Source organism: Diabrotica undecimpunctata, chromosome 1 (genome assembly GCF_040954645.1).
Source record: "Diabrotica undecimpunctata isolate CICGRU chromosome 1, icDiaUnde3, whole genome shotgun sequence".
Taxonomy (NCBI): Eukaryota; Metazoa; Arthropoda; class Insecta; order Coleoptera; family Chrysomelidae; genus Diabrotica; species Diabrotica undecimpunctata.
Genome location: NC_092803.1, coordinates 177,133,281 through 177,159,223, shown reverse-complemented (window position 1 = coordinate 177,159,223; position 25,943 = coordinate 177,133,281). Strand labels below are relative to the sequence as shown.

At 33.3% G+C, this 25,943-nt stretch overlaps 1 protein-coding gene across 1 annotated transcript; it reads left to right on the top strand.

The window, feature by feature from the left end:
* shrb (charged multivesicular body protein shrub) lies at window positions 1-21,799 on the top strand. The gene is made up of 4 exons (XM_072520631.1): window positions 1-284; window positions 10,491-10,668; window positions 14,430-14,680; window positions 16,775-21,799. Exons 1-4 carry the CDS (start codon window positions 104-106, stop codon window positions 16,825-16,827), a joined length of 663 nt encoding a protein of 220 aa, XP_072376732.1. The 5' UTR covers window positions 1-103; the 3' UTR covers window positions 16,828-21,799.
* The last annotated feature ends 4,144 nt before the right edge of the window (window positions 21,800-25,943 follow it).

Here is a 25,943-nt window from a genome sequence, read left to right as displayed (position 1 = left end):
GTCACATCTGACAGATAACGTCAGAAGTTGTCTATTTTCACTGGTGACTAATTTTTAAGAATTAGTAATTTGTTTCATATTTTTTTCTTAACAAAAGGGCAAAATGAGCTTTTTTGGAAAACTGTTCGGGGGGAAAAAGGAAGAAGTGGCCCCCAGTCCTGGGGAGGCTATTCAAAAACTCAGAGAGACTGAAGAAATGTTAATAAAAAAACAGGATTTTTTAGAGAAGAAGATAGAAGAATTTACCTTAGTAGCAAAGAAAAATGCGTCGAAAAATAAAAGAGGTGTGTATACATTTATTATTTAAAGGTTTTTTGGCAAAAGATAAATTAATGATATTGTGCAAGAGAAGGATGTCCTTTGAGAAACTACTTATTACTCACTTAAAGGACAAATCATTTCATATGATCTTGTATACTTAATGAACAAGTCTTATTCAAGGATAACTTTTACCATTCCATTCGTATTGTTTTAATATTCCACACGTTAATAACATTGATTGAAAAAATATCAATGACCTTATTAAGTACTATTCTCACTGGGATTTTTCAAGTTATTGTAAATTTCTCTAAATAGTAAATTAGTTGTTTCCTATCAGTTGTAATAATGTGAAAATTGGTAATTAGACTACAAAAAAATTGTTTATTGCATACAATCACTAAGAGATGTGATAAATGAGTCACCATTGTGATAAATATGGTAGTATCAGTAGTGAAAATATTTTTAATTTCACACAAACATATTGATTAAGTAAATATTCTTTTTTTGCTATACTTTAACAGAATTATCTTTCAAAATATGTTTAAAAGAATGTTACTAGCGAATACAAGATCAAAAGAAGAGTTTACAAGCTTTATAAGTATATGCCCTTTGTATGGACATCAAAAGAAAAATTACTTAGAAGTGTTTGGCTGTAATAGCTCTACTAAGTATGTTTATTACAGATGTTGTCACTTGTGTCAGAACAATAGGTCACTTGTGCCAGATATCATGGGATATTTTATCTACATTCTGAAAGCTTGGTCTACAGATAATAATAAATAATGAATAAACACTATATAATTAGTTATAGTTACTAAAGACACATCTTCCATACGAACATAAAAATGAAATATTGTTTACTGTTACTTGTGTACCAAAGAGTTCTTAATATATGATAAATTTTCTATTATCCAAAAGACTTTGTACTCCTACACTTACTGACACATACTTGCATGAAAGTTCAATTGTTTTCGTGTTTGCCACATTTAGAGAAACATTAATCCTTGGGCTACTTACTCAGTCATGACAAAACCTATCAACTATAAGAAGATTCATCAATAAATAAATTCTGGCAACATCAGACGGCTTTTCACATAAAGTGCTTTTTTCCTACTACATATTATACACTTACATAAATCATTATGCATGTAATGCTAATATGTTTCTTAGTGTAACTGAAAACCCATTGGGCTTTTTGTATAGAGGTGGCAAAGTATAAAGCAAGTAAAAATTGTATAATATTGAGTATGGAAGGAGTATTGCTCATTTGCAATTATTTACCAAGGTTTGTGTCCCCTTTCCATTGATATGATACTATTTTATAATATTATATAGGAAGTTCATTAATGATATCATCTACTTTTCATATAAACTATGTAAAAATGGAAATAGACAGATATAACAAGACATTTTTAAACAAGTTTATCTGTGTTTGTAATATTCATGTAACACAAATAATTATATGAATAATTTTATTTAATTTGGTTAAGTATCTGATATGAGTTTTTTGTAAGATTTCTCTCATTTAACTTGTTTACTGTATCTAATCTGAATTCCTTTTTTAATTCTAACATGTTGCAGAAGTCATCTTCTCTTCTTCTTCAAGTGCCCTGTCCGTTGCGAATGTTGGCTATTAACCCTTTCAGTCACTGTGTCGTCAATTGACGACATAAGAATTTTAACTTCCTTTAAGTAAATATTACAGTTAGTCACAATTTTGTCAATTGACAATATCAAAAACGGGCCCTATTTTATTAAAAAAAAATGCTAATATTCCTACCAAAAGACATTACCTTACAAAAGAGTACCATAACTAGGAATAATTTGGAATTATTACCAAAATATATTTCATTACACTAAAAAAAAGCGTGACCGAAAGGGTTAACATGGCAATTCTGATCTTGTTTGCAGCGCTTCTGAATAGTTAGATCTATGTGAGCCCGAACCACTTCCTCAGATTTTGGAGCCACGAGTGTCTTCTCCTGCCTGGCCCTCGCTTACTGTCTATTTTTCCCTGGACAATCAATTGCAGTAGACGGTACCTATCGTTTCTCAATATGTGGCCTAGATATTCAAGCTTTCTTTGTTTAATTGTATTCACGATTTCTTTCTCCTTTCCGATTCTTTGGATTACCTCTATGTTGGTGACATGTTCGGTCCAGGATATATGAAGAATGCGTCAGTACACCCACATTTCGAATGCTTCTAGTTTTCTCGTGAGCGTCTCCGTCAGCGTCCAGGCCTCCACACCATACAGTAAGATCGGAAAAATGTAGCATTTAACTAGACATAGTTTTAGGGGAAGAGACAAATCCCTGCTTATGAGGAGCTTTTTCATATTGCTAAATGCTGCTCTAGCTCGTTCTATTCTCGCCTTAATTTCTGTGGCTAGTTCCCATTTTGCATTTACGTTGGTGCCAAGGTACACATAAGATTCTACATGGTCAAGTAGTATGTTACTTATCCGTAACTTTCGAGCAGGCTGTTGCTTCCTGCTTATCAGCATCCACTTTGTCTTCTTGAAATTGAGGCTCAGGCCGTATTCCTCACTAACTGAATAAACTCTTTCCATTACCTGCTGTAATTCGTCTATGGTACTGACAAGGATCACCGTGTCGTCGGCATATCTTATATTGTTCGTTAACTCACCGTTTATTTTTATGCTCTCATTTGCATTTTCCATACATTTGTTAAATATTTCTTCGGAATAAATATTGAATAGGAGTGAGGATAATATAAACCCCTGACGGACACCTGTAGAAGTCATACTGTAGTTTTTATTTTATATTCTTCTTTCTTTTGCACTTTTCTTCCATATTTATAATTAATTAGCTAAACTGAAAGTTTTATTTATTTTTTATTTGTTATGTTCATGTTTTTGAATGTTTTATAGATTTGAATGATTTCTGTTTTAGGTGAAATGCTCAATACCATATTTCTCCTTTTTTTTTGTAAGAAAAATGGCATATTTTTGGTTTTATACAATGATTTGAGTTTTGCTGCTCTTCATGTTATATTTCAATTGTCATGAATCATTCTGCTGCCATTTTTTGTCTATAGATTCTTCTTTTACTGATTAATATTCTCTATTATGCAGATTATTTTTATATTAAAGACTTAGGTACTGTGAAGAAAACTTCAGATATATGATGGTATATATTTTTATTAAAAAATTCAAACATTAAAATTATTTCCAAAACATTTTTGGTTCAGTAGGTCCATCATCAGTGAAAAATCTTAGAAGTAGTTGAAACTAGTCACTTATATAGGTATAATCTGCCAACCAGCTGAGTTGGCTGGTTTTAATCGTTGGATGTGAACATCCATTTCTCGAGGAGGGAGATGTAAGTTCCCTAAAGTGATATCCTATGACATTGACCATGTGACTATATGATTATAATCTAATAAGTTTATCATGTAATCTAAAGGTTATTACACCTATATAAGTGGCTAGTTTCAACTACTTCTAAGATGTTTCATTAATGATGGTCCTACTGGACCAAAAACGTTTTGGAGATAATAGGAATCCCTTTGGATAAATCTAAAACATTTATTTTAATAAAAATATATGCCATCAAACATCACAAGTTTTTACTTCATTGTAAGTGTTTGTAAGCTATATAGGCGAGCGGTTTACCCCTATAAGCAGAGTATAAACTGACTAATTTTTTTTGCATTTCTCTTGCACCAAACCTTTTTTATTTAATTTTATATATTTTTTCAAGTTCAAATGTATTTTTTTCTATTTTTGTGAGCCGGAAATTGATATTAACAAATAATTTATAACAAAAAAACCATTTTCTGAATCACCTTGAGTAAAATTTTAGGTGTATCTCATTGAAATAAATACTTTTTCTATCTTGGTAATCTCTCGAAAAATGCTTCCTTTTCGAGTTATTTGCAATTTTTTGTTGAAAAAAATTCCTTAATTAGTGATTTTTGAGAATTTTTTTCTAAAAAACTACTTAATTAATTGCAATTCTATAAAAAGCTTTATAATCTTGAAACCTTCAACTACAAGTAAGAATATTTTGACAGGGATAAATGGATTTTATCAAAACATGGAGTATTTTGAATATGCATTTTGAGTAATCTGTCGCTGTATATGATAATAAACGTTTTTTTTTTAATGTTTATAGTAGTAGTAGTAGTCTTAATAAAGCTGCTTCTGACAATTACCATGGTGAATATTATGTGTTCCCATTTTGGTTATGTAATATTGTCCTGTGATCTGTGTGTGTTTTTTTAAGTTTCATTCAAACATTCCACTTCTCACTTTGTTATATTGAGATATTTTATTTCCTGCCTTAGCTTCCCCTGATTTTTATACATCTATCTCTTTATGATATGACTGTCTTCCTTTTAAAATTATCATATTAGTGTACTGCCCTACTAAGAATGAACCCCGTATCTCCAAAATTTGAAAAATTGGGATATTTGCACCATATGAATAATTATGAATTATATAACAATTTCACATAGAGAAAAACCCATATAGAGGTATTTTACTAGGCATTTATTATGCTTAGTATAAACCAGGCATTTAACGCTTCGTAGTAAAAACCTGGTATATGCTCAGCAGATATGGGTTTTTAACGTAGGATAAAACGATATGTGAGGTTTTTTCTAAGCAATAAAGCAACACCGCTAATAGTTTCCAGCACCAAGTGGAACTATCGTTAAAGAAAAAGAAGAAAGTTTATGAGTATCATGATTTCGTCGAGGCCGTTAAAACGTGTAATTTGAATCGTGTGGTGGTGAAAGAAATGGGGGTTTCCGATTTTCTTTTCTGGAAAGACTTATCATCACAGTCAAAATTAAAGAAAACAGAGTCACGTATTTACCTATCACAAATTGTTAAAGTAATTGTGAAGAGAGAGAGCAAGATTTTACACGTTAAGATTGACGTTAGCGATGAGTTAATAGAGATGGACTTTTTGCAGGCCAGAGTGTTAAAATCTGGGATAAAGGACCTCACACCTGTGAGAAAACCTTTTGGTATTGTTAAGAAGAGAAAAGAACAAATATTAAAAAACTTAGGTCAAATTATACAGGCGAACCGCCATCAATTTTGGGAAGAATTGCCAACTTCCGATTAATAATTTTCATTTTGTATTTTTAAATAAATGTTTTTCGTAAATACTTATGTTAACAAATGTTTTGCCTTTCGAGGCAGTTATATAAATTTTATAATAATTACATAGTTAAAACCAAGCTTAAGACAAATTTGGATAATAAGTGGTTTTAGCTAAGTAAACTTGACATAATTCTTTGCTTTGTTAGTCCGTATGTTGCATAACTAATGTCCATATGCTAATTTTGCAATTTTTTTTTTTTTTGAAAAAAGTTAACTACGCTACACACTCTACCCTAAATGATTTTGTGTTATTATTGTACCAAAAGCACAAGGGATTAAACAAAAATCTTTAATCGCGTTTTTCTCAAAACTCGCTATAGTGGAGATACAGGGTTCTTTCTTAATAGGGCAGTGTAGTAATATTTACTATGTATTATCTTGGCATATATTTATGATTCCCCATTTCTTTCCATAATTTTCTTTACCTAATTGTACATTTTTAAAATGGAGTATATAACCAATTCATAATACATTTTATCTTAGTTTTATCTGGTAGCACAGTGGGAGGATTAAGATAAGGTCATAAACAGCTCAGGTCATAAAATATTCTTGTGTGACTTTAGTTGAATTGCCTTTATATGTTACACCTGTTATTTCATTTTATAAATATTTCGATATTATTCTCTCTTTATCTTGGAATTGGCATAGGACAGGTTGAAGGACATTTGTCATAAGTAGGTTGACATCACAATTCTTATTAGGATTTTACAGGAGAATAACAACTAATAACAGTCCAGGTAATTATCTTAAAAACTGTTCATTTCCGTGTGGTCTTTACAATAGTCTAATTTATTGTGATTAAAGAAAAGCCTTTTACAAAGAAAGAACATATGTAATGATTGTCAATTTTGCAATACAGAAACGATAACACATCGTTTTTCTGCTTTGCGAAATAGTTTGTGTATTCTAGAGGTGATTGAATCTAATAATTATTAGATTTTGCATTTATTACTTCTACAGGGCAATTACACAGTACTACATCTGCCTGTAGGTTGAAAAAAATTTGTGTTATTATTAAAAAAATTTTATATTACTACTTAGACAAAAACCAAAAAAATATATAAGTATACAAATATATACATTTGTCTAGATTGTACTAGATGTCTTTATTCACACAATAATTTGGTTCAACAGAGAGAAACATGTTTATTGGGTGCTCCAAGAGGGCTTTCAGAGTATTTCTGCCCATAATAATTACAATTGACATTTATTTTATGTACAATTAAAATACAGTATACTCCCTCTATAACGAACACGGTTATTACGAGGTTTCGCTTATAACGAGATACATTAGATGCCCCGTGAAATAAATAAATACCTTTTCAAACAGCCCCTCAATAAACTTAACTGCAGCCCGCAATAAACTTCTTTACAATGAATAAATACAACTGTTTCACATAGAAAATATATGATAGAATGATACTGGACCATTTAAAGCAGTTAAAAATGACAGAGTTCTTAAAATTGCAGAAGCAATAATTCATGTTATCCTTGAAAATACGCTTTATACATTATGTAGTTGGAAAAAAATATAAGTACAGATTTTTTGTTTTAACGTATATGATTGATAATAAAAGTAAACAACTCTTTTATGTTTTAATATATTTCATTGACAATAAAAGTAAATAACTTTTTTTCAAAAACGCTATTCAAACAATATTTATTAGCATCTTATATTGCTTCGAATGGCTTCACTATAGGAACTAATGGTTTAGAAAACTACAGATTCATATGTATGCACAGTATTATTATTGTCTGATATAACGAGATCGGCTTATAACGAGGTAATTAGTCTGTCATTTCAGTTCTCGTTATAGAGGGAGTCTACTGTATATAATTTTATTGCCTATGATAATGTATTATCTCTAGAATGGTGAATTCAGGGTATCTTCATTTTCTATTCTTCATCTTCTTCCTCTTAAAATCCCTGCCCCCAATGGATTTAGGCTACTTCAATTGCAAACTCTCCTCTGTATTCAATTATTTTCGAAATTTAACACTGTCCGTTGTCAGATGTTTTTTAGCCACTTTTTCTGTCACTTTCATCGGGTGAGCATATTGATACTTATTATTTCTCAGCATGTGACCTAGGTATGATGTTTTTCTAACTTTTACGGTGTTGAAAAATTCTTGTTCTTTGCCTATTCTAATCTGTACTTCTTCATTTGAGCTATGCAATGTCCATGAAATCTTGAGGATTCTCTGGTAGATCCACATTTCAAAGTCCTCCAATTTATTTACCATTGATGTTTTAAGGGTCCATGTTTCAAATGCTTAGAAAAGAGTTGACCAGATGTAGTATTTTGATAAATGTAGTCGAATTTTCAGTTTTAGACTGCTTCTTCTTCTTCATGTGCCTTGTCCGTTCCGAACGTTGGCAATCAACATGGCTATTCTGACTTTGTTTGCGGCAGATCTGAATAGTTCAGCAGATGACAATCCGAACCATTGCCGCAAGTTTTGGAGCCACGAGTGTCTTCTCCTCCCTGGACCCCTTCTGCTGTCTATTTTCCCTTGGACGATCAGTTGTAGTACTCTATATTTATTGTGTCTCATAACGTGACCCAAGTATTCCAACTTTCTTTTCTTTATACTTATTCCTACCTCTCTCTCTTTACCTATCCGGCGTAGTACCTCTTCGTTGGTCACGTGCTCAGTCCAGGATATACGTAATATACGTCGGTAAGCCCACATTTCGAAGGCCTCTACTTTTTTCATCAATGTTGCGGTCATTGTCCACGCCTCCATTCCATATAACAAAACCGGGAATACATAACATTTCAGAAGTCGAATTTTGAGAGGTAGGGTGAGGCTTTTAGAGGTGAAAATTTGCTTCATGCTAGTGAACGATGCTCTTGCCTTTTCTACTCTTATACGGATTTCCTTCGCTTGATCCCAATTTGAGTTAACTGTTGTTCCCAAGTAGATGTACGAATCCACGTGTTCAATTCTTTCATCGTCTAATATCAGTTGCTGTGGTGGTTGTTGGGTTTTGCTTACTAACATCCATTTGGTTTTTGTGATATTTAGTCTGAGTCCTTATTGTGCACTTGTTTTTTGTATCTTACTCATTAGGCAACTCAGTTCCTCCATGCTACCTGCTAGAATCACAGTGTCATCAGCATACCTTATGTTATTAATTATTTCTCCGTTTATCTTTATGCCTTCTGTGCTTTCCTCCAGCGCTGTCTTAAATACTTCTTCTGAGTATATATTAAAGAGAATAGGAGACAAGATACAGCCCTGTCGTACCCCTTTCTTGATCTCAATTTTATTGGTAAATGTAGATCCTACTTTCACTTTAGCTGTTTGGCCCCAATAGAGACTCGCTATTGTTCGAATGTCTCTGTAGTCGACTCCGATCTTATGGAGAACTTCAATTATCTTTTCGTGCTTTACGTTATCGAATGCTTTTGCGTAGTCTATAAAGCATATGTACACGTCTTTGTTCATATCTCTGCAGCGCTGGATAAGTACCTGTAGACTAAAAAGTGCTTCTCTTTTCCCAAGAGAATTCCGAAACCCAAACTGCGAATCTCCAATGTTATCCTCGCATTTTTTGCTTATTCTGTTGTAAATAACCTTGGTGTATGCCTTCGAAATGTGGTTAATTAGACTTTAGACTAGAATTTAGACTGCTATCGATCCAATATCCCAGGTACTTGAACTTGTTGTCCTGTTCTAAAATGTGCCCATTTATTGTGCAAGGTTGAGGTACATTTTGGTTTTTTCAGATTGACATCACTTTGGTTTTCTTAATGTTTAATTTCATACGAAATTGCTCACAGATCCAGTTGTTCCTCTTGATGAGTCTTCATAGACCCAAGTCAGAATCTGCAATCAACACCATATCATCCGGGTATCTGAAGCTGTTGATATTTACTCCATTCATCCTTGCAATCCTCCAGTGCCTCTTGAAATAGAAACTTGGAATAAAAATTAAATAGCAAAGGTGACAAAATACATCCTTGCCTAACTCCTTTCCTAATTTCTACTTCTGCAGACATGGAACTTTCGATTCTTCTTCTTGTAGTACCTATCTGTTTCGGATGTTATCGACCATCATGGTAATCTATACTTTGCGTACTGCTGCTCTGAAAAGATTTATGGCTCTTGTGTTGAAACACGTACGTAGATTTTTCAGCCAGGAATTCTTTCGCTTTCCTGTCCGCGTTTTCCTTCTACTTTTCCTTACAGAATTAATTGCAGCAACCCATATCTTTCGCTGTTCCTCATGATGTGACCGAGGTATTCGATTTTGGCTGTTTTTATTGGGGTTAACAACTCTTTTCCTTTTTGCATTCTTAATAAAATGTCCGTGTTAGTAACTTGGTCGGTATAGGGTATCTTCATGATTCGACAATAAAACCACATTTCGAAAGCCTCAATTTTCTTGCAGGTAGCGTCTGTGAGAGTCCACGACTCAACTCCGTACAACAGTATAGGAAATATATAACATCGATTTCGATCCTTACTCTGGTATTTTGGTTCTAGTACAAGTTTATTGGAAGTTTTCTATTCTATTCTACTACATAGTGTCAATATCTTTTTGAAAGGCTTAAGTTGAAATTTAGCTCATTTTTTATGAACTTATATTATTTTTCCTTCTTTATAAATTGTGACTCTCGTATCTTCCTTTTCTATGACTATATGGTCACATGAATAAAAAAGTTCAGTTGGAAGATGCCAGAACTCGTGGCTGAAATACCTGAGGAGATGATTTGACTGTTCATCCACAGAAATCTTTCATGTTGCAGTTTATAAAGAGACGGCGCAATAAGAAGAAGAACAGTTTCATAATATGCTGTGGAATTTAGTTGTTCAATATGTAATAATGGGCAAATTTTTGGCAAAAACTTTACCTTGATCTTACACTATCTTCCTTGATTCTCCATGTCTTAGAATGGAGTACTTGACCATTGATACCATTTGTGACTCTTTGTTTTTATATAATCTTCCATTATGTACTTACTTAGTTTGCACCGTAGCGTTTCTATATATTTGTTATTGTCTTCATCTATCTCTATTGGATGACTAAATGTTCAAAAATTTGATTTCAACTGTACTAATACAATAACATCATAATTTATAGTTGCACTCCAAGCCCTCAAAAAGAAGAAACGATTGGAAAAGACCCAACTACAAATAGATGGAACCCTTACAACTATTGAAATGCAGAGGGAAGCCCTCGAAGGAGCTAGCACAAATACTGCTGTATTAGATTCTATGAAAAATGCTGCAGATGCCCTTAAGAAAGCTCATAAGAACTTGTAAGTATTACTATAATTAATTCATGTTCCTAGTTTGATTCGTAAAGTTGACCATAAAAATTTATTTTATTTATAGAGAAAAATGACACATAACAATAGAATTAGTGTATCAAAAGGTGTTTAAAGAAATAACAAAATACATCTGCGCCTGGATACGTTTTTGCAAAAGGTGCTAGAATGTATCAACCTTTTGTTTCATCATCATCATTATCATCCAGCCTTCATTTATCACGTCCACTGCTGGACATAGGCCTCCCTTAAACTCCTCCATTCTTTACGATTTTGTGCTCTTTGTTGCCAATTTTTGGTGATACGCCTGACGTCGTCAGCCCAACGTGTAGATGACCTGCCCAGTTCCATTTCCTCTATGCATTCCACAACATCAGCAATACTCGTCCTTCTTCGCAGATCTTCGTTTCTTAATCGGTCCCGCAACGTCACTCCCAGCATAGACCGTTCCATTCGTCTCTGTGCTACTCTCAATTTCGAAGCCATAGTCTTGGTTAGAGTCATAGTTTCCGCCCCATAGGTCATGATCGGTAATACGCATTGGTCAAATACTTTTCTTTTGAGGCTAACCTGTTGATTCTTATTTCATGACCCAAATACATATATTTCTCCACCAGTTCTACTACTTTGTCTTGAATAGTAAAATGGTTATTGGGAACCACATTTGTCATAAACTTAGTTTATCAAGTTGATTCTGAGACCCACCTTCGAACATGCAAAGTCCAATTCATTTAACATATCTGTGGCTTTTCCTAAATTATCTGTGATAAGAACAATATCATCTGCGAAACGGAGATGGTTAAGCTTTTCGTCGTCTATTGTTACTCCTCTGTGGTCCCATTTGACCATCTTAAAGGCATACTCTAATGCCGTTATGAATAATTTCGGTGACAATGTATCTCCTTGCCTTTTCCCACGTTTTATTTTTATTGGTCGGGTTTTATCGTGTATCTTAACAGTCATATTTTAACTGTCTATTTCGATCGTGTCGAACGTTTTATGAAAATCTATGAAAGTAAGGACAAGAGGTTTGTTGTATTCTATGGATTTTTCAATGAGTGTCTTTACTGTATGGAGGTGATCATTGGTACCATAATTTGATCGGCATCCTGCCTGCTCTCTCGAGAGAACCTTTTGTTTATGTTGATAAAGGAATTCAAAAAATGGATTCGTGGAATCCATGTCCGTCTTTGACAGAACTGGATTAACCTTCCTCCCCTTTCATTTCTTGTTCTAAGACGGGTCTTTCACAACATTCTCAACTGTAGCCTGTCCGAGTTTGGGAGTTAAAATTTCCCAATGATGATATTTGCTGAGGTTCATGTTAGAGGGCCTGTATTGAATCTTCAATAGTCTTCCTTGGTCTGGACAATAACACTTAATCTAAGTTTTACTTTAATTTATAATATTTTTTTATGGTTTAAATATTGTTCATCACCTTAGTTACCTTCTGTCCTAAAGTATTGGTCTTAGGACCTGACTCATTTGGTGACATCAATCTACAAACGAAACTATGAAATCCGACATTACTGAAAACATTTAATTGTCTGCAGTGCATTCTCTTAGCAAGACAGACTCAAACTAATTTTTGCATTAGTAAAATAGTTTGAGTATTTATTGTGTTTCTTTTGACAGTCGTTTTTAATACTTCATATTGAATTCAGTATGAAATTAAAATGGTTAATGTTTTAGGAATCATTTTTTTTGTTGTTCAAACATGCGTATTTCAAAGTTTCATGAAGTTTTGAAATATCCTTACCCTAAACATTATAGTCGGTTCGCTATATTTACGCGGGTTTCGGATTAACAAAATTATGCTAATGACTCATTGATAACCAGTTGCAGTAAACGACTTCCCAGAAAATTAGGTAAAAACTGCATTAATGGTCATATTTTAAAATATATTAAAATAACATTAGGGTAGGTATAAATTTGTTACAATATTGCAGTTGAATTGATTCTTTGCCAGTGTTGACATTGTATGTTTGGTGGAAATATTTAAAAATGCTTAGACGTGTGGTAGATGTAGATAGTCTAATTTATAGTGTACATAAGTATTTTACGGATGAAAAAGAAAATGGCGGTCCTTTAAAATCGGTAATGTCTGTTCAACAACGCGTATGTGATGCTCTAGGAATTAGTGAAACCAAACTAAGAGGAGTATTACAAAATCGCAATAATGAACGGCCGAAAGAAGATCACCGAAAAACTCGCCTATCATTGAAAACGAAAGATATTCCAGATGGAAAAAAATTTGAAATTCGTGATACCATTTATCGAATGCGAGCCAACAAGGAACATGTGACCTTAAATACAATTCTCTCGGAATTAAAAGATAGAAAATTTGACGAAATTGGCAGAACAAGTCTATGGCAAGTGATACATAATTTGGGTTTCAAATTTCAAAAGGAGGATAACAGAAAAGCCCTTTGTGAAAGAAGTTCTGTTGTGCATAAAAGAATTAACTTTCTAAGAAAATATTCTAAATTAAAAGAAGAAAGGGAAAATTTTATATATTTAGACGAAACATGGATATTTTCTAGGGGTGCAACCAAGAGAATATGGCAAGATGATAACGTAAAGTCTATCAAACATACTGATGGAGAAGGGAAGCGACACATAATTTTACATGCAGGAGGGAAATCGGGTTTTATAGAAGGTGCTGATTTAATATTTTCATCTAAATCAAAATCAAGTGACTATCACGATAATATGAACACAGAAATGTTTGTAAAATGGTTACATGAAAAACTTCTCCCAGGTTTAAGTGAGCCCAGCTTAATTATTTTAGACAATGCACCTTACCATTCTGAAGTATTAAACAAAAGTCCAACGAATTCTTGGACTGTTAATAAAATTAAAGAATGGTTGACAAAGGAACATATACCATTTACACAACATATTTTAAAATCAGAATTATTACGCTTGGCAAATATCCACGCAAAACCAAAAACCTTTGTTGTGGATCAGATTATTGAAAGTTAGGGTCATCAAGTTTTACGTCTGCCACCGTATCATTGCCAGTTTAATCCCATCGAATATATATGGGGAATAGCAAAACAATATTATGACAACCATATTGGGCCTAACGGTTATAGCGACGACGCAGTTCGGAAAACTTGGCGAAAGGCACTTTCAATTGTAACTCCAGAAGTGTGGTGCAACTGTATATTCAAGTGCGAGAAACTAATAGAAGATTGGTGGACTCGTGAAAATAAAATAAACGAAAGAAGTCCAATCATAATAACAATTAATGGTGATGACAGTGATGATGATAACGATTATGATATTTTTGATGATAATGACTGATTTTCATTTTTGTTGGCAAGTTAAATTTTTTTATTTTTCATTAGAAATTCTCTCCATGGAACAAATATACATAGACCATATTTTCTGTGTGAAGTGTAATATAAAATTATTATTAGGTTTATATTAGCCACATTAGACTCCATTAATGAAGTAATTCTCCTTATTATACTGTCAATTATATAAAAGATTTTCCATTATTATTTAATTAAAAAAAGTTATGGATTATTTTTCATTTCATTTGACCAGTTGATATTTCCCCAAAGAGCAGGTAATTAAAACTGGGTACTTACAATAAAATTTTTAATCCGAAACCCGCGTAAATATAGCGAACCGACTTTAGAATTGAACATGTCTTTATCATTTATATTTATAAAGCGACAATCTTCTGAAAATTAAAACTCTTATTTTATTAATTATAAAATTACCCAATTTGTTGTTTACAGGAATGTGGATGATGTTCACGACATCATGGATGACATAGCCGAACAACACGACATAGCCAACGAAATCACAAACGCTATTAGCAATCCTGTTGGATTCACCGACGATCTGGACGATGATGAATTAGAGAAAGAATTAGAAGAGCTCGAACAAGAAGGATTGGAAGAAGACCTGCTTCAAGTGCCAGGTCCAACTCAACTGCCGGCTGTGCCTACTGATGCAGTTGCTAATAAACCAATTAAACCAGCAGCTAGTAAGTATTTGTGTTAATGTATATACGGGGTGGTCCAATAAGCCGATCTCTCGGCTATATATCAGAAACTATTCATGTTATAAAAAATTCCTTAGTAAAAGTGGCCAAGAGAAATCGCTGGAAATAACTTTCAAGTTTCTGGGTTAACCGCTAGGGGGTGTAACCTGTGAAGAAAAATTTGAAAACCAGTTTTTTGTGAAATATGCCCAAATATACCAAGTGTTAAATAAGTAGACTAGAAAGAGGCTTAAATTCCGCACAAAGTTGTTCAAGTACTTTTTTTTTATTTTTTCAAATAAAGGGCGGGGGAGAGTGGGAAAGAATTTGTGGATATATACCAATAACTTTGATTTGGATCAACCGATTTTAACGAAATTAGTGTCATTAGAAAGAGTGTGGATGATTTAATTTACATCTACTATAAAACAATTGCATTTAGTTTTAATTGTCATGGGTAGAGGGTACTTTCGAATAGAAAAAATTAAAATTTGTTTTTCTTCAAAATGTTTAATGGAAACACCTATTTATTGTAAATTATAATGGAACTGGATTAAATTCGTAACAAAATGGCGCAAACCGCATGTTGATAGCTTCTTATTGGACCACCCGGTACTTAAAAAAGTGATTTACACCGTTAAAATAACGAGTTGTGCCGCATTACTTTTTTAAGGTCGATTAGATCTCACTATGAAACTGCTACGCTCATTCTGGGTTTACTTTACAATTTCGGGTGTATCTTTCATTATTTTTCTCCATTCTTTACTTTGTTTTTACAAGGGAAAGAAATGATACAAAGTGGTTACTTACTAAATATGTTTATTGCTGGATCAAAAACTTAGTATGATAACAAATTGGACAGATCTTAAATTAGCTAATACAGAAACAGAAAATAAAATAAGAATTTATCTTGCTCATGGTCATATGATGTATGTCGGAGAACTCACTGGCCACTGGTAATACATGAACGCATACATTAAGAAAATTTTTGCTTTTGTTAATTTTCTTTAATAGAAATACCAAAAATTTAATAAAAAAATCTTACAGTAGATTATGTTTACTTCACTATACGCTTCTTAGTCTATACGAATTCATTTAATGAGATTAACGAGATAATTTAAAGAGATAAACCAGAAAATCATAATATAGCTTCGTCAAAAAGAAAAGCACAAAAACTCCACTCCTTTTTTTTTCTGGCGGACTAACGAAATTGTTCGCCCGCTAGAGGTCAAGATGTCTTCCCGACATTGAAAAGTGTCGAAAGACGAAAGTGAAGTCCCTACGTTCCTTCGCTATTAGTGTCCAAACGCTCTCTCTCTCCGCGCTTAACGCCTGTTTGAATATTTTTTTCGTATATTGTTTTAAAATCCTGTCAAAGGAAGAGAGAATTTGTGGTATAAGAAAGAAACAGCAATTCGTTTCGCTTCGTGGCATTTGCCAATATAAATATACAATTGGAATGTTTATGCTTTTTCAAAGATCTTATACTCAATTCTAAATGTTAAATAAAAAACGTGGGACATTTCTGGAGTAAGACGGTACGACTTCTACGGACCTTAAGTCCGTAGTAATATCAATGAATTCTGCTTCACTTACTAATTATCGTACAATTACAATAAATGATTTTTATTGGGTGCTCAATATTGTTTTTTATGTAATTTACATTTTAACATTTAAAATGTCTTGTTTTTAAAAGCCGCCGTCATTGCACACCACGAAACAACAAGAAATGACACTAATGACAACCGTGTAATATGCTCAAGAAGGGTAATTCTAACCAGTGTTGTTATAGTTATATAAAAAATAGTGGTTTCTCAAACATTGTAAATTTAGCTAATGACTCAAATGCGCTGTTCTGGGAAAAACATTAGAAACACTCCTCACAGTATCAGAGCAAACTCTAAGCAAGGCTGAACAGTGGATCAGTGGGAATAGGAAAGGAAATTTTTGTAATACACAGAAGGGACAAAAAAAATTCTACAATAGACAAAACTTTTATTATGTTTTTCTTGTCCTCTGTTCTATATCTTAACGCGTTTTGTTTAAAGAAATGTGTCAAGTATTGTTGCTATAAATATATATTTTCTTCTTTTTCAGGAAAAGTTGAAGATGATGACGATATGAAAGAATTGGAAGCCTGGGCCTCATAAAATTCCTGAAATCTGGAAATTTTTAAACGTAATCACCCATCTAAGATGAAAAAATTATAAATATATAGGTAATAACAGCTAAAAACGTTTCAATGTAGATCAAGCTTTTCCTGAAAAGGCGTCTTGCAAAAAATGTTGATAATTTAGAATTCTCTATATATTGTATATTTGCGCTTTAAGGAAAGATTTCTTTTATAGTTATAGTTCAACCAAACGTTTTATAAATTTGAATAAAAGGGTGTGAGAATTCTACGTGAATTTATTAAAAAAAACTTTCCTTAAAGTTGGCATAAGAATATTTTTTGAAATTGTGTAAATAGGTATATGTATGCTATTACTAACGGTTTTAATATTGGGTTTAGAAGCACCTTAATTTTATTTTTATACAAGGTAGTAACATTTTTTCATTGTAATTTGTTAAAAATATTGTATAACTCAAAAAATGGTGTGATAAAGCAAAATATTATGAGTGCTCTTTGTCTCATTTAATTAAAGATCTTGGTAAAGATAAATCGGAATATATTGGGTATCTCAGAATATGTTATAACTTTTAAGTTTTTTTAACTGTTTATATAACAAAGATTTCTTATGCCAACAAAAAAATACAAATTTCTTTATTACTATGGTCCATTTAATTGCGTCTATATATCTTTAAGCTGCTATAAAAATGTTTTGATACATGCCTCTCCTGTGGTTTTTGTTCATCTGATTATAATCTCTGGCGTTTGTGATTCTGTGATCTCTCCCGTCGCCCATACACATACAGGGTATGTTGTATAAATTATTGTAACAATTCCTATATGCTGTTTTCAGATTGAAACTGGTTGTTAGTATAGCGAGATTTGTTTCTGTAGGTTTTTTGACAGTTTGCAAAGAGTGTACTTTTGTGAAACTACACGGTTTTCTTATGGTAATATAAAACTCTTAGAGAATATTAAGGATATCATGGACTATATCATGATTGAGGGAAATCCTTGCGAATGGGGAAGTACTTGACTGAAGATAATTGACCAGTAGCGTTAAAATGCAGTAATAGGTCATACACCTGATAATTATAATTGAGCACAAATCTAAGGAAACGCAGCGTATCTACTTACTTTGGGAGGCTGGTTTGTAGAGATCCAGACAGCTATGTAAAGCAGCTGTAGATTAAATGAAAATATTATCATGCTACGATAAGTCGGAGAAGCTTAAGGGTAAACTCCGAGTTGAAAAAGTCCTCAAATCGATGTAAGGGTTTGCAAAAGGTAGACAGTTGCAAGACAATCTAAGCAAATTGTTGATAATAGGAATGTTGATTATCTTTTTAATACAACTAATATAGTAAAAAATATTTATTTTATATTCTGTTTAAAATTTTGCTCCAGAAATCCACTACTTGTCACGTGATCGTTGTGACGTCATACGTTCTAAAAGCTGGAAAACAGTTCAAGTGATATAAAGTTTTTTTAATTTGTAATAAATTCTATAACTTCTATAACTTTTGCGGTGCCTCAGTGTGTAAGTACTATTAGCAAAACTTCTAAAAATATTCATATTCTACATTCGAAACATAATATCCTAATGTAAATTGAACCTGGATGAAAAAAAAAGGATACCCAGAAGTTGGGTATTACTGTGGGTAACAAAAAATTAACCAAAGGGAAAGATTTGTCTTAGAATTATAAGTTAGACGAAGATTTCGAGGTCTAAATACGTTCACCATGCACTCAGGTGTTTTCAAGGACACAACGGCGAGCTTTGAGACGTGGGTCTACAGATCGCTAAACGGAACAGGGGATTCTGAAGTCAGAAAATAAGTGAATCGTAGTAACTGTAAGAAAAGTAGATAAACATTGAACCAAGGAAAAAGGAGGCCACCTTGACGTTTGTTACGATGCAAGTCCGAAAATCGTTTGTCAGTCGTTACCAGGCAAAAACTAATAAAAACTAAAAACGTAAAAACTGTCCATTTTTGTTCGCCATCATGGATCTGTCTCTCGTTGACACTTGCTACGAGTGGGCGCGTAGATGTCGCGCACAGAGTCGGCTTAGCTACACTGTTCAGGTTTTCTTTTATGAAAACTGTTATTTGCTTTTTATTCCAATTCCGTCAACATCCCTTTGACTGTATAAACAAAGCTAAAAGTGTTTCAATTGAATAACACGTTGTTTGTATGAAAAGTTCATGGCCTGTTAGTGAAAACAATTATTAATTTTTTGAAGAAAAACTATGTAGTAGAAATAAATGACAAACTAACTCACAATCTCTGTAGTTAGTAAGCGACGACCGGTTTTGACCACTACAGTTTTCTGGTCAGCATCAGGTTACCGGTAAAGTACAATCTTTTGAATGCTGAAAAAAATACATATTGTAATTTTACCAATTTAAACAAACCTTACATCAGGTATAGTACAAAAGGTGCCAATATTACTTATGCTAGTTATAAAAATGTTGGGGGGATTTTTTAATTTATTTAATGAATGTAAAGGTGAAATTCAGTTCTCTAATATCAATATATTTTATTCAACGGTCTTCCAATGCCCTTATCCCGTTTTTTTAGTGTGTTCATATGAAAGTGTTGCAAATTTCTCTGTCGCAATAGCTTCTTGGACGAAAAGCGGCGACCAGCAAGGAATGGCTTCAGTTTTGAAAACAGATGGAAGTCTAAGGGTGTCAAATCTAGGATTTAGGTGGGTGTTCCAGCAAAACTTTTTGTGGGCAGTTTCATTGTTCTGATGGAAAAGTATTGATGATCATTTCATGAGCTTTCCGCCGATGGCACCGTCCTTGCATTCTTTTAGGTTAAAGAAATGTCTTTTGTCAACTGCTTAAACTGCTATTTGGTTTCGGGAGGATATGATGGGTGAATCCATTTTCCACCTTGTGAAAAACTCTGTAATGTTGAATTCCTGGTGTAAGATTTTACCGACACATTACGATGCGCATATTAATAGATTCAAACAAATACTTTAGTCAACTGCTGCCTGGAATGACTTACAATTTTATGTGGTCTCTACTAACCAACGAGGAGAAATCATGAAAATTTTATTCCAATTGATCATGTAGTGATAATGGAGGCCTAGGTAGTAAAATGCAGGGCGCAAGACCAAAAGAGAGGTCACGGAAAAGGTGGGATGATGAAGTGAGAACCTGCAGAGGATCAGGGCGGACCCGGCAAGTTTGGAGGCATAGTTTAGAGGAGGCCAGGGCTCGATTTGGAATGTAGTGCCATTGGAGAGAGAGAGTTCCTTGTTCCCTTAACTTTTCTGCTCTTGATGTGTTCTGGTTTTTTTTATCATTTGTTGTTCATACTTTTTCAGAAAAGCTTTTTATCTAGTACTAAACCATGATTTTTATTTTTTTTCTTAATTGAGTACACAAATATGAGCGCGTTTGCATACTACGAGACACCCAGTATATAAAATATGCATTAGTTTTTTTACTTGGACCTTGTGTACCTGTAACCAACATTCACCAAATTGTGTTTTGTAATTAAGCTTTTAAATTGAAATACAGTAATATATTTTGATTCACATATATAGTGTTTTCTTTATTTTGATTGATTGATTCACATATATAGTGTTTTCTTTATTTTAAGTATATACGGTGTCCCAACACGTTGCCCATTGGCTATATTATCGGCTGGATTACACTTTCCAGTTATGAAGACCTGGTGAGGGAGAGGTGAGAGTCTTAACGACAATATATGGCGAAACTGTCATATTAACACTAAGATGAAATCGAAAATTTATAAAGTCAGTATATGACGAATAATGATGTATGCATCTGAAACAATACTCGACACAGCTATAACACAACGGCTATTAGAAATGGAGGAGATGGGAATATTGATAAGAATTACTGGAAATATTTTGAGAGGCCGAAAGAGCAATGAAGACAAAACGATGTATTATATAAAATATAAACGAATGGATATTAAAGAGAATGGAGTCACATAAATAGAACGGAAGAGACCAGAGTGGTCAAAATATCAAGAGATATATCATCAAACGTTAGAAGTATGCTGCGTAGATGCTAAGTAGAGATTGCGCCTGACGCTGTTCTGCAAAATTTGGAATAGGATATAAGTCCTTGTACCCGGGACTTCCACATGACAAGCAATTTGGCGCCTGAAGCATTGAGGGAATGGTCCCTGATATACAATGATCATTCTCTCTCACCCCAATGAATTATATACCTGAATGTCAATTTAAGGGGGTGCAAGCCTCTCAGACTGTGCAATCCGTGCAAAAGATGAAGTAACTACCTTCCATAGAGGTGTTAGTTTGCCACAAACAATTACGTGAGAGCTGGCACGTTATTCGTTGTACAATACCCATGAGTTTTCATGAGCAAACCTTCCTACAAAAATGTGTATTCTAATAGTGATTTGAAGATATCCCATAATCATTTTCTTTACTGCTTCAACGTGGTGGTGAATCCAGGGTGGGCGTCGTCATTAACATCTTCTCTGGCCTCTGTGAAAAGCTTACAGTCAACATTTTAAGTGCTTGGGAAAACATATTTTTCTTTTCCGCACAATACCATTTGATCCATTTTTTTTTCAATCGCACAAAAGGGTCAAGCATACCTATACCTAGCATAATTTAAGTGCAAAATGGCTGATAGTGTCAATATAATATAGTGGTCAACATAACATAAAATAAAAACTTCTGATGACATGTAAATATTGATACGGAGCCTTACTAATAGTCTAAACGATTTTTCATGTTCCATCTTGAATTAATGTTAAAATGATATTAATATATGAAGAAGTTTACTAAACTAAATTTGGAATTTTACTATTTTCGTATCTACTTTATTGATTATTTTGTTGAACGTGTGCATTAAAGCTATAAGATGATAAACTTAAGTAAAGCACTGTTATTTTATATATTTTTATAATTGGTCGCAGGTACACAATGCTCCATATTTATTTCTGTATCGTAAAATCACGAATTTTATAAAAATCATCGAATTAGAATTATCCAAATAATCAACCTAGTCATTTTTAATACGAATAGATCCTTAAAATAATTATGGAATTAAATAAAGAATAGCTGTTTCAGTTAATTGTGCTTAAAAGTGTATATTTTTCTAAACAATGGAATAATTAAGTTTAGGTGTAATTTGCTAAAACATTATTAATTAAAAGACATTGTTAATAAAACGTATTTCCATGGCTGTTATAAGTTTTTTTTTATTCGAAACCTGCAGTGCGTTGGATAAACACAATATTTTTTATTCAAATTTCCCTAAAAAATATGTTTTCTATGGACTACTTAAGTCTGGCGTCACAATGGGCGGGGGTTTTAAAAACCTTTCCAAACATTTCCAATTTGTGTGTAGTTGTCCCACAAGAAGTTGGAAATATTGGTTCTTTAATTGTTTGAAGAATAAATAAGGACTTTTGGTTCTGAACATTCATTCTGTGCGATTGGTATTATTTGTTGTTCATGAATTTGTGAGGTAAGAATATCAAAGTATTGAGATATCTACTATGAATGTTTATATTTTAAGGGATAAAATCACTAACACTTAAAAAAGAATAAGAGATTAATTTAAATATTTTTTGACTTCGTAAATAAATTCAATGATTTATTGATTAATTTTGAAATATCCCTGATAAAAACAACAACAAAATATCTTGAAAGGCAGTAAAAAAATCAGTAAAGTTTTAATCAAACAATGGCATAACCTTAAAATATGAACATTCATAGTAAATAAAATATCTTAATACTTTGATATTCTTACCTCACTAATTCACGAACCACAAATAATACTAATCGCACAGAATGAATTTTGTTAACCAAAAGTCCTTATTTATTCTTCAAACAATTAAAAAAACCAATAGTTCCAACTTCTTATCGGGAAAATACAATTATAAAATACATATTGGAAATTTTTGGAAAGGTTTTTAAAACCCCCACCCATTGTGACGTCAGAGCTTAGTAGTCCATTCGTGAAGCTTAAAAATATTAGCATACTAAAAAGTGGGATTATCGCTTATATATCAATTGCATTTCTTATGTAATTTACATCTTTCACTTGCTTTGCCTATCCATTGGCTTTTTATATTAAAATATGTTTTGTATTTTGTTTTGGTTAATCTTCCTCCAGTAGATGTTCTTTTATCTTCCTCCTCTGCTCCTTCCAAGACACTCAAAGATCTTTTGTAATGAATAAGTAATGTAACAGGAAATTAAACCCACTTGTTTGATTTATGTACACTGTTTATTTATTACTCTTACAGAATGTATTTATATATTCGTGACAAAAGATTACTTCTTACTGTCAGAGATTACACTGAAACATAAAATTAAAAACTTGCTGTTATATAATTATAAACAATATATAAGGAATGTCTATATCTACAACATATGTTCTAGATGCATACAAATCCGACGTTGACGAATGGAAAAGTTAGGATGATAAACAGGTTAACTAATTCCTTTTTGTCATGATACTATCCATACTTCTAGGGGCAAACTTCCCTCCATCTCATCAAACAGCCAGTTTTAGTCTTCTTCTTCTTCTAATGGCGCTACAACCCTTTGTGAGTCTTGGCCTGCTTAACAATGTTCTTCCATTCTGCCCTGTCGGATACTTTCCTTCGCCACTGCCTGATGTTCATGGTTTTAAGATCCCTCTCTACGTCGTCTATCCATCTTTTACGGGGCCTTCCTCTTGTTCTGTTTCCTTGGGGCTTCCATCTCTGGATTACTTTTACAGCTCGATTATCTGGCATTCTTTCTAGGTGACCAAGCCAGTTTAGTCTTTGTGATTTTACAAATCTGACAATATCTGCGCTCTGCATTAGTTCATCCAGCTCGTGGTCCATTCTCCACGAACTATCGCTACATTGGGTTGGTCCAAATATCTTCCTTAGTATTTTGCGCTCAAATATTCTCAGTTGATTTTCATCAGTGGTTGAGAGGGTCCACGTTTCACATCCATATGTGACCACTGGTCTAATTACTGTTTTGTAGATTCTCAGCTTAGACTCACGATTCAGTAACTTACTTTTCATTAAGTCTTTGTATGCATAAAAGCACTTATTGCCGCTAAGAATCCGTGCTTGTATTTCTTGACTGATGTTGTTGTTGTCATTTATTATTGAGCCTAGGTAGGGGAAAGTGGAGGCATATTTGTAGGTATGGTTGTCTACCTTCAGATTCTCATGTTCATTCGATTTTGTGCACTCCATATATTTTGTTTTGCTTTCATTTATATGTAGACCAAACGTAGCAGCTTCTCGTTTCAGTTCTATAACTTTTTCGCTCAATACCCTTTTGTTGCGGCTTATTATGGCAACATCATCCGCATATGCGCATATTTGCATAGATCTTGTATTAATACAGCCGTTTACATCCAGTTTTCTAACAACAGCTTCTAAAGTTAGATTAAAAAGTGTTGTTGATAAGGCATCCCCTTGTCTAACTCCATTTTCAATATCAAAGGCCTGCGTCATATCTCCATCTATTCTCACCATAGCTTTGGAACCCTCCAGAGTCATTCGTATAAGTTTAACCAACTTATTGGGTATCCCTAACATAGATAGTTGCTTTAACATCTTTTGTCGATCTACTCCATCAAACGCCTGTTTGAAATCGATATACAAGTTGTAAATAGGTATGTTATATTCAACACTTCATCAGCCACTTTTAGTGGTGTTTTTAAAAGCTCTTCTTTTATTAATTTAATTAAATTATTTCTTTCAGTACTATTTTGCATCAATTTATGGCACTATTTTATCTCGGTTTCATCTTCTTAGCCTTCTACCGTCCATGTTCGGACATAGGCCTCTACCAACTATTTCCATCGATCTCTAACCTGATCATCATACTTCTAATTTGTTCTGGATATTTTTTTATATCATCTACTCATCTCATATGTGATCTTCCTCTTGGTCGTCTACCTTTGTAAGGTCTAGAATGTTGTATTGTGGCGTTCCAACGTTGGTCTTTTTATCTAGCAGTATGGCCTGCGAAACTCCATTTAAGTTTGCCAATTTTTGTTGTGATATCCTTGACTTTTGGTTTTGATCTTACCCAGTCTTTTCTCTTTCTTTCTGACAGTGGTATATCTAACATTGCCCTTTCTGTTGTGGTTAGTTTATTCATATTTATCTTAGAGTTAACTCATAGGTTAGAGTCCAGGTTTGACATGCACATGTCATAATAGGAAGGAAGCACTGGTTGAACGATTTGCTCCTAGAGAATTGAGGTATTTTGCGGTTCTTAAGTATCTAACTAAATTTTCCAAATCCTACCCATGCCAGTCTTGTTCTTCTTGTGATTTCCGCACTTTGTTTCTTTGAAAAGTTTCAGAATTTGGTCTAGGTAGATATATTCTTGGACTCAAATCCTTTTTGAGGCCGACGTATTGGGAGCCGTCTGCGAGTTCCTATATCATAGTTTGTATTTCCTCGAATGTGATCGTTGTTATCACGATGTCGTCAGTGAATCTGAGGTGGTTTAACTTGTTGCTATTAACGTTGATGCCATATGTTGACCAATTTGTAGTTTGGAAGACGTATTCTAGGGCTAGATGAAACAGTTTTGGCTATATTATGTCGCCTTGTACAACTCCTCTCTTAATGGGCATTGGATTTGTATTCACGTCTAGTTGTACGGTAATACTTGCGTTTTCATATATACCTAATGGGCAGTTGGTATTCATTTGCTTCTATATCAATGTTCTCATTGTCAACAGATGATCTTATGTACTATATCCTTTGCTGAAGTCAGCCTGTTGTTCTACCTGTTGGTAATTATTCATTTTGTAACTCAAAGGATTGTTAATAACTCTCATAAACTGTTTATACACTTGACTGAGCAACGATCTTTAGGTCACATGTGTCCTTTTTTTGTGTAAGAATATTAATACTCTCTAGTCCCAGTCTTTAGGGATTTTGATATTATGGGGACTTCTATTAAATAGTATAAGGATTGTTATTGTCTTACATGTTTTCAAAATAGATCAGTCGTCAGATAGTTGACCCCCAAAAATCATACGAACAAGCTGAATTTTACCAAGAATATTAATTTTGTGACCACAAAAAAGATGCCAAGAAATTTACCACTTTTCCCCCGGGGCTTCCCCCTAAAAGCCCCCTCGCAGGGGTAAAATC

What these genes read in the sequence shown, in the direction of transcription:
- shrb (XM_072520631.1), top strand. Translation starts at nt 104, where the DNA reads ATGAGCTTTTTTGGAAAACTGTTCGGGGGGAAAAAGGAAGAAGTGGCC. An exon ending in TGCGTCGAAAAATAAAAGAG is followed by an intron (nt 285 to 10,490) that starts GTGTGTATACAT and finishes CATAATTTATAG; the next exon opens with TTGCACTCCAAGCCCTCAAA. An exon ending in ACCAATTAAACCAGCAGCTA is followed by an intron (nt 14,681 to 16,774) that starts GTAAGTATTTGT and finishes CTTCTTTTTCAG; the next exon opens with GAAAAGTTGAAGATGATGAC.